Source organism: Taudactylus pleione, unplaced genomic scaffold, assembly GCF_031769625.1.
Source record: "Taudactylus pleione unplaced genomic scaffold, aTauple2 ptg000690l, whole genome shotgun sequence".
Lineage (NCBI taxonomy): Eukaryota > Metazoa > Chordata > Amphibia > Anura > Myobatrachidae > Taudactylus > Taudactylus pleione.
Window position 1 is genome coordinate 2,827,290 of NW_028285092.1, and position 15,005 is coordinate 2,842,294.

Sequence of the window (15,005 nt, forward strand, 5' to 3'; positions counted from 1 at the left end):
CCGCGTCACTGCGCTGGCGTCCTGGTTACCTAGGTGACCAGTGACTCACGGCGCGATTACGTCTTCAGTGCGGAACTCCGGCTGCGTCACGTGGGGTCCTGGGCGGCGTCCGGTCACACGCACTCTGGCGGGCTTCTCCGGGTTTAAGGTAAGTGCTTTTTCTTCCCAATTTACTCTATCTACCTTGACAAAGGGGCGTGTGAACCCTGAAACGTTGGTGCTATGTGACATTAAACTTTCTTGACAGTCTTCGAGTGCCGCTGACCATCCACTGTTATATATATATATCCTGCTCCCCTTGAAGAAGTCCAAAAAGACAAAACTCATTGGAACCTCCTCTACCCACTACTATTTGGACTAAGGGCCTGATACAGAGTTGGGAATAGAGTGAGATATCTCTCTCAACTGTGAACTTGAACAAACCAGGTGAATATAAAGCGTATAATCACTCAATTGGCCTATACTTTCCAGTGGTAGTGACCTGGAGTAAAATTTTCACTATTAAACAAAAAGATAGTGAATCTGCACACAGGGATAGAAGATATAAAGGATGATGTACATCACAGGGAGGTAGCTGTTACGGTACTAATGGATGGTCTCAAAGATAATCTAAAGACCAGGGTGCAAACCTCTCTACCTAACTGGAGAGGAATCACTGTAGATGCACTTAGAGAATCTGCCATAGAACATGACAAGAACATTTCCAGGAAGAAAGAGGCACACAGTGAGAAGTTGATGGCAGTGAGAATTCAGGCTTTAGAGGGATTACCTACACAGTCACATAACTACAACACATACCAACAACGAAGTTATACAGCAAGGTGTTTTAATTGTAACCAAGAGGGGCACATAAGAAGGGATTGTAAATTGAGAAATCAGGGGCCACCTAAGAAGGGAACACATAGATACACACAGAGAGGGCACTCAGGAAATTTCCAACAGTTACCTGCTCACATAGTGACAACAAACGCTCTGCTGGAGGATGATAGTCAGTGCTAGGGGTCAGCTCATACCTGTAGTCTACAGCCAATCACGTTAGCTGAGAATACTAGGGAAGAACCTACAATGACAGTTGATATATCTGGTACTAAACACACTTTTCTTGTAGATACAGGGGCGACCAGATCAGTGATAAATTCTCCATTTAATTTACCGGCTACCAACAAAACCATAGCAGCAATGGGAGTAACGGGGAGGGTACAGCAGTTACTATCAGGCCGCTGCAAACCAAGCATTCTTTTCTCTTGGCAGCGGCGACTCCTACTAACCTGCTGGGAAGGGATTTGCTGTATAAAATGGGATGTGTCATATACTGTACCACTGATGGTATATTCCTAGAAATACAAGAAAAGGTTGCGCATGAGGTACAGGATATATTGGAGACACCACAAAGGTTAATGATGCACTCTACCGTTCCAGAACAAAGTCCATCTCAGGTAAATGTTATTGCAAATACCGGGTTTCCTCTGGACCAAAGATGGACAGGACACTGGATTGATAGCAAATGTATCTCCTGTAATGGTTAACTTGAAGAGTGGTAGGCAGGCTCCAAAAATTCCTCAGTACTCATTAAAGCCAGAGGTGGGGCTAGGGGTGTATCCCATAATTGAGAGGTTACTGCAAAAGAGGATTTTAATTCGTACAGGTAGACCAGCCAATCAGCCCCATTTTTCCAGTGAAGAAGGCTGGGGGGAGGGGCTATAGATTAGTACAGAATCTTAGGGTGGTTAACAAAGTTGTTGAGAGCCAATTCCCCATAGTGCCCAATCCAGCTGTCATCCTCATGCAGATTCCACTGTCTGCAACCCACTTCACTATCATTGATGTATGTTCTGCATTCTTCTCTGTTCCGCTTCACCGTGACTGTCAATATCTATTTGCATTCTCCTACAATATACATGGACACGATTGCCCCAAGGTTTCATAGATAGCCCCAGTATTTTCTCTCAGGCTTTACACGACTGTTTGCAATTTTTTCAACCAAGCAATGGGTCTGTTCTCATTCAATATGCAGATGATTTGTTGTTGTGCTCTGATTTGTTTATGTCATGTTTAAATTATACTAAACTGTTGTTGCTTCATCTCTCACAAACAGGGCACAAGGTTGCAAAGGACAAATTACAGCCATGCCAGACTAAGGTCAAACACTTGGGACACTGTCTAACCCAGGGGCTAAGATACTTGACAACGGACAGAATCCAGGCCATGCAGAAAATGACACTGCCGCAAAACCAGCAGCAAATCCGTACCTTCTTGGGCATGTGTGGATACTGCAGGACATGGATCCCAAGTTTTACAATTTTGGCAATACCATTGCAGGACTTAGTTTCATCCTCAAAACCCGACCGTGTCACACACACTGATGAAACAGATCAGGCTTTCCTTAACCTTAAGCATAGTCTGACAGGAGCACCTACCTTGGGAATACTAGATTATGAAAAACCCTTTGCGTTATATTGTACAGAAGCTGATGGCTCTTAGGAACTTTATGACAGAAGCAGGCACACCAGTAGCACATTCACACCACATAAAAGGACTTCTGATAGCAATCCAGCTACCAAAGGCAGTAGCTGTCATCAAATGCAATGCCCACACATACGAAGAAGACCCGGTGTCAATGGGCAATAACAGAGCAGATGAAGCTGCCAAATGGGGAGCAGGGTTACACATAAACATAACAACTAACAAAGTGATGGTATTCCAGACAATAGACACATTCATTGAAATGCAAGATTTGTGTTACCTACAGGAAAAGGCGGTCTGGAGATCGAAGGGATGTGGTCAGGAGTACTCTGGACTCTGGAGAGATATACAAGGGAGGCCTGTTGCTCCCAAGGTATACTACCCAAGATTAGCTGAGGCAGCACAAGGTCTGACTCACCTGGGAAAAGAAGGTATGTGCAAGTTGGTCAGAGTATATTGGTGTGCACCAGGCTTTTCTTCTCAAGCTGGAAAGAGAGCAATGTCCTGTCTGACTTGTTTGAGGGAAAATGTCGGGAAGACAATACTCACCGAGCCATCCCATATCCCTCTGACAGACGGGCCTTTTCAGGTAATACAAATTGACTTCATCCAATTACCATTTTGCAGGAATCTCAAGTATGCATAAGTTTGTACTGATGTATTTTCTAATTGGGTAGAGGCATATCCATCTGCCACTAATACTGCTGTTTTTACGGCTAAGAAGATTGTTCAGGAGTTTGTATGCAGATACGGTATCCCTAGGATCATGGAAAGTGATAGGGGTACTCACTTCACTGGTGATGTTTTCCGGAACATGCGTAAGCTTATGGGAATCAATAGTAGACTTCACACCCCTTACCAACCGCAAGCCAGTGCGAAGGTGGAGAGAGTGAACGGTACCATTAAGAATAAACTGAGTAAGATCATGGCTGAAACTGGATTAGGATGGCCAGAAGCCTTACCGCTCATCCTCCATAGCATCAGAACCACTCCCAGATCTCCTCTTAATCTGTCCCCCTTTGAGATACTGTTTGGGAGGCAACCTCATTTGATTATAAGTCCACAGTATGATTTGAAGAGTAATAATGAGGTTACTGTGTGATATCTTATAAAAATGAGTAGACAGCTGAAACAACAGCAACAGAAACTGAAAATGTTGTTACCTGATATGCCAGAAACAAACGGTCATGATGTTGAACCTGGAGAATATGTTATGATCCGTAATTTCTTACGCTCAGGTTGTTTGACAGACCGGTGGGAAGGTCCTTACCAGGTGTTGATGAAAAGTACCACATCTGGTTGAAGGTAGCAGAAAGAGATACCTGGGTCCATTCCACTCACTGCAGAAAGGTCAACCACTCGAAGGAGGTACAAGGCGAAGTCGAGACAGACAACATGGACCTGTCGATTGTGAGCCTGTTCCGGGAGAACTAAAGACTGCAGTGAAAACACCTGAGCCAGAGACGCATACAAATTACTATTCCAGCAATGGAGTGGCAATCTGTGTCTGTTTCTTTTTCTCGTTCAAGGGTTCCTCTCATTCTTATTTGTTTCAGGATTTCCTATTTCTGTGACGGAGGACAGATGACGGAGGGGGAGGATGATAGTGATGTCACTAGAGTGGAGTCGGAGGAGCAATAAAATGATCAGGGCAACATATGGTCAAACTCAGTTCAGGGATTGTTAAGAGATCTGTTAGCCATGGAACTCTGAGGCAGTGTGAGGGGCTATTGTCTGAGGAATATTGTATTTGTGAGTACTGTGGATCCATAGTTGATGAGAAATGCATCCAACAATGCCAGTCCAAGAGTAATCTGTATTTGGGCGAGTATCCTTTAGAGGATTACCATTCCTTAGTGGGTAAGGTTCTAAACCAAACTGAATGTTGGGTGTGCTCACAAGTACCTCAAGGACAGAGTAATTCGGGATTAGTGCCATACCCATTAAAGTTAGCAGAGGTACTTGAAATTACATGGAGGAAGACCGGTGAACAAGAAATATAATATATCTAGACCCCCTAGTCTTAAACTCCACCAGTACCATGTAGATAGATCCCTGGTATGCTTAAATCTCACAAATTTCAGAAAACCAGGAAATTGGGAGACGATCTGGAACAATCAGACAATGACCTATTCACACAGAGCTGATAATGAGCCTATCGATTCTATACTCGTACGCAGAATTATTGCAAATGGGAGATACTTCCGTTACAGGTACACGCGTAGGTACGACAAAGTAATGGTTGGCAGAGTATCATTAGGGTACTGTGTAAATATTCTACAACCAGAAACGTGTACCAGTCAAATGGGGGAAATGGGGGCAGGTTTGTTTGTCAGAATAATGTGTTCAATGATAATGATGCATTTTGTTCCTTACGTTCTCCCAGATGATGTGTATTTCATATGTGGAAGGAAAGCGTACAAGTTGCTCTCTCCAAAATCTGAAGGTTTATGTTATCTTGTAAGGCTGCTACCAGAAATCATGACCCTTACACATGATGAAATGATTGGTATCCATAAAACCGCTCCACCCCCATACATACACACTCAGTATGAACATCGTGACAAAAGAAATATGATTCCTGGTGAAGAACATACAGCCACACAGTTGATTAGTGAAACAATTGGCTTCCAAATTTTGGTAGCATTAGATCCCATCAGGATCACTCGGGGAACTCTAAATTTTAGATACATCCAAGACCTGGCTAAATTAATAGACAACATCACCGAGATGTATGATGACACATTCAGGTATATGGGTAAGGAGCTACAGGCTTATAAAAAGGAATTGGTACAACATAGGCTAGTGTTAAACTAACTGACAGCTATTACTGGTGGATATTGAGGCACTTTGGCCAACCAATTTGGTGTCAAGTGTTGCACGTACATCACCAATAATACTAATGACCCCAAAGAGGTGATTGACCGGAGAATGGATGAAATCCTACAACTGAAGTGGGAATTTCAGAAGGACCATAATACTTCCTTGTATGAGACTGAGGTAAAGGTAGAGCAATGGTTCTCGTGGTTAAACCCTGTCAAATGGTTTGCCGGTCTGGGAGAGTGGGTACAGGAGATAGTTGCTAGTATGGGTAAGCTCCTTATTCTTATACTGGTTGTCATTTTAGTAATTGGTTTATGTGTCAGATGCGTTCTTACTATGGTAAAATGTGGAAAACGTACCACCAAGGTAAACCGTGAAAATGAAATCATGATGGTCGTGAGTGGTGGTGGTATAGGTAACTAAGGTTGATAAAGAACAGCATTACAATCCTGAAATTGAATGTACCATCAGATAATAACATGTGAATAGGCTTGGTCATGTATAATAAAATGTATTGTAAATGTTCCGTTAAACATCATAGATAATGCAGTCTCAATTCCCCCCAAACTACCTTTATAGGTTCGATGAGGTCCCACATCCTACCAATGGTCCCCTATAGATCCGCAGATGGCGTATAAGGGTTGTTTTACCCTTTTCTGAAACGCATTATTGACGGTTCCATGACCGAGTTCTGTCATACCATTTAGAACATTGAATACTAATTTATTATGCATGACTAAAAGAGGTTAAGATTAGAATGTGATAGTTTTATGTTTGCTATCAAAGGGTGGACTGTTAAATTCAAATAACACTGCACAACAATGAAAATGTTTCCGATGTTGAAATAGTTACTTCTAATTGATTTCAGCATGCAAAGAATGAAAATAATATTTAAAACTCTCAGTTAGCTCTGAATTCCGAGATATAGCTCATTTATGACGATGTAGGGGTATTCCTAGTGAAGTGGGCAGAATGAAGAGAATCTTACCAGCAATCTGCGTTCCGCGCAGAGGGGGTGGGGCCTAATGACCCAATTAAATGAATCTATTTGTCCCCTCCCCTATTCAAATATATGCGATTCACGGGATTACCCACACAAGACAACTGTGGTGCACTGAGTGACAAGCATAGTGAGCGATTCCACAAAGACATTTCAGCAATGGAACAAAGATATCAGGGTAGGTGAATCACTACTGTTGGACAGTGACAAGAAATGCCCCAGAAGAGGAGTACAAGCGACAAGCAAAGAGAAAGCACCCCCATGAATAGGCCACTATATTAGATAGTACCTTCGTATGCTGTATGTTTGCTCCGTTTTGTGTTCTTATTTGTAATTGATTGAATTAAAACTGTTATTTATTTTCTATCAAGAAAATATCAGAATATTTTAAAATAGCTTTTCACTATGACTATATTACTAATGTACATACAGTATAGTGCAAGTAGTGTAGCTCAAAAAATAGAGCTAGTAAAAACATTCTGAAATCATTTTAGGTTTTCTTGACTTCAAATTAGTAATGTATGACTATTTTTAGAAAGGAAACAAATTAAAAGTATTAATTTGTTGTACAGTGTACTTGGATATGATCGCTTACAATTATTATCTGCCGATCTATTCGTCTATGGTCGGATGACGTGTTACTAGGACGCAACTTTGCGTTGCGCAATCCAATGCGCACAAATGTGAATCCACAACACACATATACTGACGCACATAACACACGTATATTATATATATATATTACATACATACACAGACGCTAATATGCATATTCACATATATACGCACAGTTGCTACTTCTATACACAGACGCACATATGCGAATGCATGCATATAAAATGGTTCCCACACATTATAGTTAATAACCAGAGTTATTAAAGGTTTTGTTACCTAATAATCATGATGTAATATGTACTTAAATGATATCTAAGGTTCAGAAAACAGTGGCCATGTCATGTTTGGTATGTTTGGTATCATACTAAATCCCTGTTCATTCGCAGACATCCGTTTCTATCGGCAAAGAAGTCGCATCATGCGTCCGCTAGTTATGGATGATAGGAGTTATTGAATAGAATGTTATAACTTGTATGCAGTGTTGTAGCCAGTTTTAACCAGTTGTTCGGTGGGAAGCTACACAATGTTACCCCTGATGACATCGTATGAACTGACCAATGACCAGATTGACCAGAAGCAAGAACCAATGAGAACCTGTCAATTTGTCCCTTTGTTAACTCTGAAACCTGTAATTTATATAAACTGTGTACCTATCTCAGTGTACAGACATCTTCTTGCGACAGCAAACTTCTGGATTGATGACTGTATACTGGGACCAGTGCGCATGTATCGGCTGTACTATTTTCATTGCTTTCTACTTTAATTGTTAAATCTTATATCGTGTTACTTTTTTTACATAAATAACTTTTTGTGCTTTGGAACCACACGATTGGACTGGAAAGCAATTCTTTCTTAAGCGACTTGCAGCGCTAAATAGCGACAGAGGAATCAATAATATACATACACACACACACACACAGGTTGAGTCTCCCATATCCAAATATTCCGAAATACGGAATATTTTTAGCATGACTGAGAAGTGAAACCTTTGCTTTCTGATGGTGCAATGTACACAAACTTTGTTTAAAGCACAAAATTATTAAAGTACAGTATAAAATAACCTTCAGTTTGTGTGTATAAGGTGTTTGTGAAACAAATAAATTTCATGTATGTACACAAACTTTTTTTGATGCACAAAATTAATAAAAATATTGTATAAAATTACCTACAGGCTGTGCGTATAAGGTGTAAATAGAAAATACATGCATTATGTGTTTAGATTTGGGTCCCATTCCCAAGATATTTCATTATGGTATGCAAATATTCTAAAATACGGAATATTCCAATATCCAAAATACACCTGGTTCCAAGCATTTTGGATATGGGAGGCTCAACCTGTACACATATATACAGTCAGGTGCATAAATATTGGGACATTGACAGAATTTTCATATTTTGGCCTCTATTCACCACCACAATGGCTTTGAAATGAAACAAACAAGATGTGCTTCACCTGATTTGGATGTAATTACCCTCAAATTAAATCTGAAAGTCTGCAGTTGAAGAACATCTTGTTCGTTTCATTTCAAAGCCATTGTGGTGGCGAAGAGAGGCCAAAATATGATAATTTTGTCAATGTCCCAATACTTATGCATCTGACTGTGTATATATATATATATATATATATATATATATATATATATATCAAGTGTGAACCGGCACTCAAAAGATAGAGTGTAAATGTGCCAGGGGTGCCCTCTGTAAAAAATCCGATATCCATGCAAAAGATCAGCGGCACTCCTGGACTGTTATCATAGGCAAAAAGAAGTTTAATACATGCCACTTAGCCGACGTTTCAGGGCCAAGCACGACCCTTTTCTCAAGGCAGGCATTGCAATATTCAATTACATTATAAACAGCAGACACTAACGCTACTGAATCTTACCTTTAAATAGCAGTATGCTTCCTGTGAGCTGGCGCGGGCCGGGACAGGCAGAGGAGTTGGCGCGCACGCTGCGGCCGCTGTCCTCCGTGGATGACGTCACTCCGATACTAGTAGGTTGTCATAGACACAAGCCACGAGACGGGTATACTGTCTACCCGGCCCGCAACAGCTACAAAGAGAGGCACAACAAAACTTATTATCACAAACATGTAACACTTATAGCAAGTATAAGTGTTACATGTTTGTGTCCCCCACGGAGGACAGCGGCCGCCGCGTGCGCGCCAACTCCTCCCTCTGCCTGTCCCGGCCGGCGCCAGCTCACAGGAAGCATACTGCTATTTAAAGGTAAGATTCAGTAGCGTTCATGTCTGCTGTTTATAATGTAATTGAATATTGCAATGCCTGCCTTGAGAAAAGGGTCGTGCCTGGCCCTGAAACATCGGCTAAGTGGCATGTATTAAACTTCTTTTTGCCTATGATAACAGTCCAGGAGTGCCGCTGATCTTTTGCATGGATATCAGATTTTTGACAGAGGGCACCCTGGCACATTTACATTCTATCTTTTGAGTGCCAGTTCACACTTGGAATATATACATTTGGGATTGCAAGGTCCCGCTTGGAGCAAGGCACCAGTTATTTTTTTATTGGCAGTTACCTGTCTGGAGAGTACTAAACGCAGCATGGAACAGAACAGCTCCAATCTGCAGAGTGGTTGGGATAATCCGGCCGGATTCTCAGGAATCACTTTACCTAAGGGCATACTTCACAGCTTCACTAATGTGGAAGCTGAACACATTTTATTTAAAGAACATTGGCCCTCTACAGACCAAAATGATGATGCAAAGGATTATTATCATCAAATGTTGAAACTGAAAAAAAAAGAAACAGAATATCTCCTGCACGGAATATCCCTTTCAGAATATTATAGGGACCAAATGATACCGCGGGGATTTCGTGTGAAGAATGCTCCCACTATTGGGAGGCATAATCCTGACTTCTGTAGGAAATGGGTCGGAGTGGTCAATAAGTGCAGTATGGACTTAATGTTACTCGTTATACATGAAGCAGGGCTTGAACTGGCTAAGACTAGGGAGAAAATTGAGTCTCTAGCTGTTAAATCCAAAGCCAGTTTTGAATGTGAGGGCAATGCGGAATTACTACAAAAATTAAAGAAACAAAGCGATACATATCGCCATGAATTAATTAAATTCAAACGTAATAAAAAATCGGTGGTTTGCGATGATTATGAGAACAATGACGTGTACCGTTGGCTAACAGGTGGGGACATCAGATCTCAGCCATTTCAAAAACAAAGACAACCACGCCAAGGGTGGAGAGCTAGATGGGAAAATAAACATATCGAAACCGTCACGTCCAATAGCGACAGTGAGTTCGCAATTCGTGATTCAGACGAAAGTGTGGACATACAACCAGTCCCTTTAGATATAACAGCTATGGCAACAGGGGAGAGCGCCATAAAAGGACTTCCACCAGCCGGGGGGGTCAAAACGAGAGGAATAAAAGGTCCGTCCTCCAAAAAGAAAACCTAATATGCAATTTGTCATCTAGAATACTTACGGACATTTAGGTCAGTGTGCTTAATAAAGGCCTCTCGTTTGTCCCCAACAATGTTCATAATGACCTAACATGGCAGGTAGATCTACACCGGTTCTCCCGCAACCTTAGATTGAAAGGATTTTTTCAAACCAAGGCACCATTAGAATCTAATAATCCATTTACAACATTTTTACAAGCAAGTAGCACTTCCACGTTTGATCCCCAATCTACTAATACTTCGTTAAAGATCTTTAATCGCTTAATTGACGATTCCGTCTCTAGATACATCATGGCATCTTCTACTCAACACTACAATTTAACACGAAAGGAGAAAGAAGCTTTAAATAATTTGAGTACATATAGAGATATCATCATCCGCCCCGCCGATAAGGGGGGCACGATAGTGATCCAGGATTTGAAAGATTACATGAGTGAAATCGAAAGACAGTTAGCCGATACCAACACTTATCAGAGTCTGGCTAGAGACCCCACTGGTGATTACAAAAATGAGTTGGATCAGATCTTAGCGCAAGCAGAATATGATGGCCTAATCAGTGATAAGGTGAGACGGTCTTTAATACAAGAGTTCCCAGTGGTGTCAATAATATACTTGGTCCCCAAAATTCATAAGAACTTACAATCAACCCCGGGACAACCTATAATAATCGGCGAGGAATTCTTTGTACCAGCCTATCTCCATGTTTTTAGATACAATCCTCCAGCCTTTTGTGTCTGCACAGCCATCATATATTAAGGACACCACAGGCTTTCTATTGGCATTAAAAACGGTCACAGTGGTTCCACAGGACACCCTTATTTGCGTGATGGACGTTTCAAGTCTGTACACATCTATCCCCCATAACAAGGGAATAGAGACCATGAAAGCATTTATAGAACAACAGCGGATGACTATTCTGGATAAAACCCTGTTTTTACAGTTACTTGAATTAACGTTGTCACGCAACTATTTTCTGTATAATGGAAAATTTTACCAACAGGTGTCCGGCTGTGCCATGGGCAGTAACGTAGCCCCGAGTTACGCAAACGTCTATATGTTCAGTGAAGAACAAGATATGTTTTTTGCCAATGAAGAGATCAGCAAACACATTCTAATTTATACGAGGTATATAGACGATTTGTTCATGTTATGGACTGGTGGTATAACAGCGTTTGAGATGTTGATGCAACGAATTAATGACCGCGATTCACCTATCAAATTGACCTATACCTTTAGTACATCTACACTGAATTATCTTGATGTTCAAGTCACTACTGAAGAGGGCCGTATCAAAACAGGGGTATATTCCAAACCCACAGATCGCAATGCTCTGCTTGCGGCTAATAGTCATCATCCTAAATCACTTGTGAGAGGTCTCCCGAAATCACAAATGCTAAGAATTGCACGTATTTCAAGTGACCCCTACCATACTCAGCAAGAGTTGGAAAAAATAATTGATAAGTTTGTGACAAGGGGATATTCGCTACCTCTTTTAAGGAAACAAAGAGACGAGGTATTGTTACTTCAAAGAGATAGTTTATTACAACCTACAAATAAGGATAAAAGCAACACTATCCCTTGGAAACTCGAATATCAAACCAGCAGTCCAGTGATCCAGCGAGCTACACGGGCATTATGGCCCATAGATACATCAGACAAGGATTTACCTTGTTTTACAGGTAAACGACCGATGGCTTGTTTTACAAGAGGCAGGAATATTAGGGACATGGTGGTCCATACGGATATCACTGGATTTATTCAATCTTGTCAGGAAGGTCAAGTCACACGAGTAAAAGCACCAGGGTGCTATAAATGTACAAAATTTACCACGTGTCAACACATGTTGACAGGATCAACATTTAAACATCCTCATCGGGACCACATGTACCATATAAAACATGTTCTCACCTGCACTTCATCCTATGTAGTTTACTTGATAATGTGCCCGTGTGGTTATTACTACGTCGGAAAAACCATCAGGACTGTGAGAGAACGGATGGCTTTGCATCGGTCGGCCATTAAATCAGCCCTAATAAAAAAAGTGACTGAACAACCTGTCGCGAGACATTTTTTGCAAGCTGGTCATTCCTTGTCTGCTTTAAAACACATTTTAATTGACCATGTTCCAACTACATTAAGGGGAGGAAACAGAGGTGAAAAACTTCTGCGACTTGAAGCGTCCTGGATACATAAACTAAATACTATCCATCCTGCAGGACTTAATGAGAAACTGTCCCTTAATGCATTTTTGTAAAGAAAATAGTTATGACTTAGTGAGAGTACTTTGTAATGAGCCTTAGAGATATCATTTTGCAATGAGCAATACTTTTTATATATGTGCGCGCTATGTAAATAACTGGTAATAGATAAATTATGTTAGATAGATATATATATGTATATAATATAAAAACAATAATTGACTTACCATAAATTTTATATATATATATAATATAAAAACAATAATTGACTTACCATTTGGCTGAAACTTTATCAGCACAGCCAAAGATCCAACTGTGAGTGTACTATAAATAAGAAACAGCAGTTAAATTAGTTAATTTTAGTTATATTTTACATGGCTGTATGTTTAAAGTTTAACTTTTGCCTAAACAGAGTGAAGGTAATTTATAATGTGCAAAACAGTGCATATTGATATTCATAAGAGTGCAGGACAAAAAAACGGAGATGCCAAATTATATTTCTATTAGCATTCCAGGATTATTCCAATGCTATGAAGAAGTTGCGTGCATATAGATTAAGGGAAGTGTTTTGCTTTGTGTAAAGGTGCACAGTCATTTGTCCACCACAAAAAAAAACACAATCCAGAGCTAGTGGAAATCAGATTTTGCACCTTCCAGTTTGCCCAATTAAAAAAAAATTGCAAAAACACAGAAAATATGAGATATGGTAAGAACTTACCCTTGTTATCTCTATTTCTACGAAGTCCATAGGGTTCCACAGGATACCTTGGGGTATAGGTGTGACGTGAGTCGCAGGGCACCAAAGAGTTAAGCTTTCAGCCTCCCAGGATGCACTAGGTCCCCCTCCCCTACCCCGCCCCCGAGCCAAGGCACCTTAGTTAGTTACCAAGCCATAGGCCGGAGGAGGAGAAGGAAGAGAGAGAACAAAGATCTGGACACATACAAGAATCACATTCTCACCAGAGGGAGACGGAAAACCGGTGACCAGAGCAAAGCCCATCTGCAGCACAGGTGCGACAGGGCAGGAGTCCTGTGGAACCCTATGGACTTCGTAGAAATAGAGATAACAAGGGTAAGTTCTTACCATATCTCATATTTTCTACTTCAGGGTCCATAGCGTACCCACAGGATACCTTGGGGATGTCCCAAAGCAGTATCCTTTAAGTTTGGGCACGCTCCTGTCCAGAAAGGAGAATCCGCCGCCCGAAGGAAGCATCCTGAGAGGCGAAGGTGTCAAACCTGTAATACCTCACGAAGGTATGGACAGAGGACCACGTAGCAGCCTTGCAGATCTGGACTGCAGAGGCACCACGTCGAGCTGCCCACGAAGGACCCACAGACCTAGTGGAATGAGCCTTCAGAGAAGGAGGAACCGGTAGGCCTTCATGAAGATAAGCTTCAGAAATAGCCATACGGATCCAGGCTGCCAAAGTTTGCTTTGAAGCAGGCCAACCCTTTTTACGGAAGCCATAGAGGACAAACAAAGCGTCCGACTTCCTAAACGAAGAAGTGCGGTCAACATAAGTCCTTAAGGCCCGCACAACATCCAAAGAGGCCTCACCCACGGAAAGACCCGGTGAGTTAAAGGCTGGAACAACGATTTCCTCGTTAACATGAAACTGGGAACAACTTTGGGAAGAAACTCGGGCCGAGTGCGGAGCACTGCCCTGTTCCCATGAAAAACCAAGAAAGGGGGTCTACAAGAAAGAGCCCCTAACTCAGAAACACGTCTGGCCGAAGCAATGGCCAGAAGGAAAACAGTTTTAGCTGTTAGCCATTTAAGATCCACTGATCCCAGTGGTTCAAATGGCGGTCCTTGGAGAGCCCTCAGGACCACAGCCAAATCCCAAGGCGCCACAGGTGGAACAAAGGGCGGCTGAATGCGGACAACACCTTGCATAAAGGTGCGCACATCCGGGATTGTAGCAATCCTACGGTGAAACCAGACAGACAGGGCCGAAACCTGTACCTTCAAAGAAGCAAGGCGAAGCCCATGATCTAGTCCCGCTTGCAGGAAGGCAAGAATCCGAGACAGACGAAACTCCCGTGGTGCATAACCTCTCGGTCGACACCACTGGAAGAACGTATGCCACACGCGATGGTATATCCTCGCGGAAGACGGTTTCCGAGCTCGCAACATGGTATGCACCACAGAGCTGGAAAACCCCCGGGACCTCAGCATGGCCGTCTCAACAGCCACGCCGTCAAAGACAGCCGAGTCAGGTCCGGGTGACGACAAGGACCCTGAGACAGGAGGTCCGGTCGTAGCGGCAACCGCAGAGGACTGTCCACGGACAGACCCTGAAGGTCTGAGAACCAGTGCCGTCTGGGCCACGCGGGAGCTATCAACAGGAGCGTCCCTCCTTCCTGTTTGAATTTCCGGATTACCCGTGGAAGAAGGGAGACCGGAGGGAACAGGTATGCGAACCAGAACGTCCACCGGACGGACAGAGCATCCACCAGAGA

General features: G+C 42.1%; 1 protein-coding gene across 2 annotated transcripts in view; it reads right to left on the reverse strand.

Annotated features, from left to right (window-relative positions):
• PGAP1 (post-GPI attachment to proteins inositol deacylase 1) overlaps nt 1-15,005 on the reverse strand; it is a 707,270-nt gene that overhangs the window by 439,324 nt on the left and 252,941 nt on the right. For both annotated transcript variants that reach the window (XM_088456228.1, XM_088456226.1), the window contains exon 11: nt 12,814-12,863. In XM_088456228.1, the coding sequence (XP_088312354.1) occupies nt 12,814-12,863 (50 nt within the window). The remainder of the gene's footprint in view (nt 1-12,813; nt 12,864-15,005) is intronic.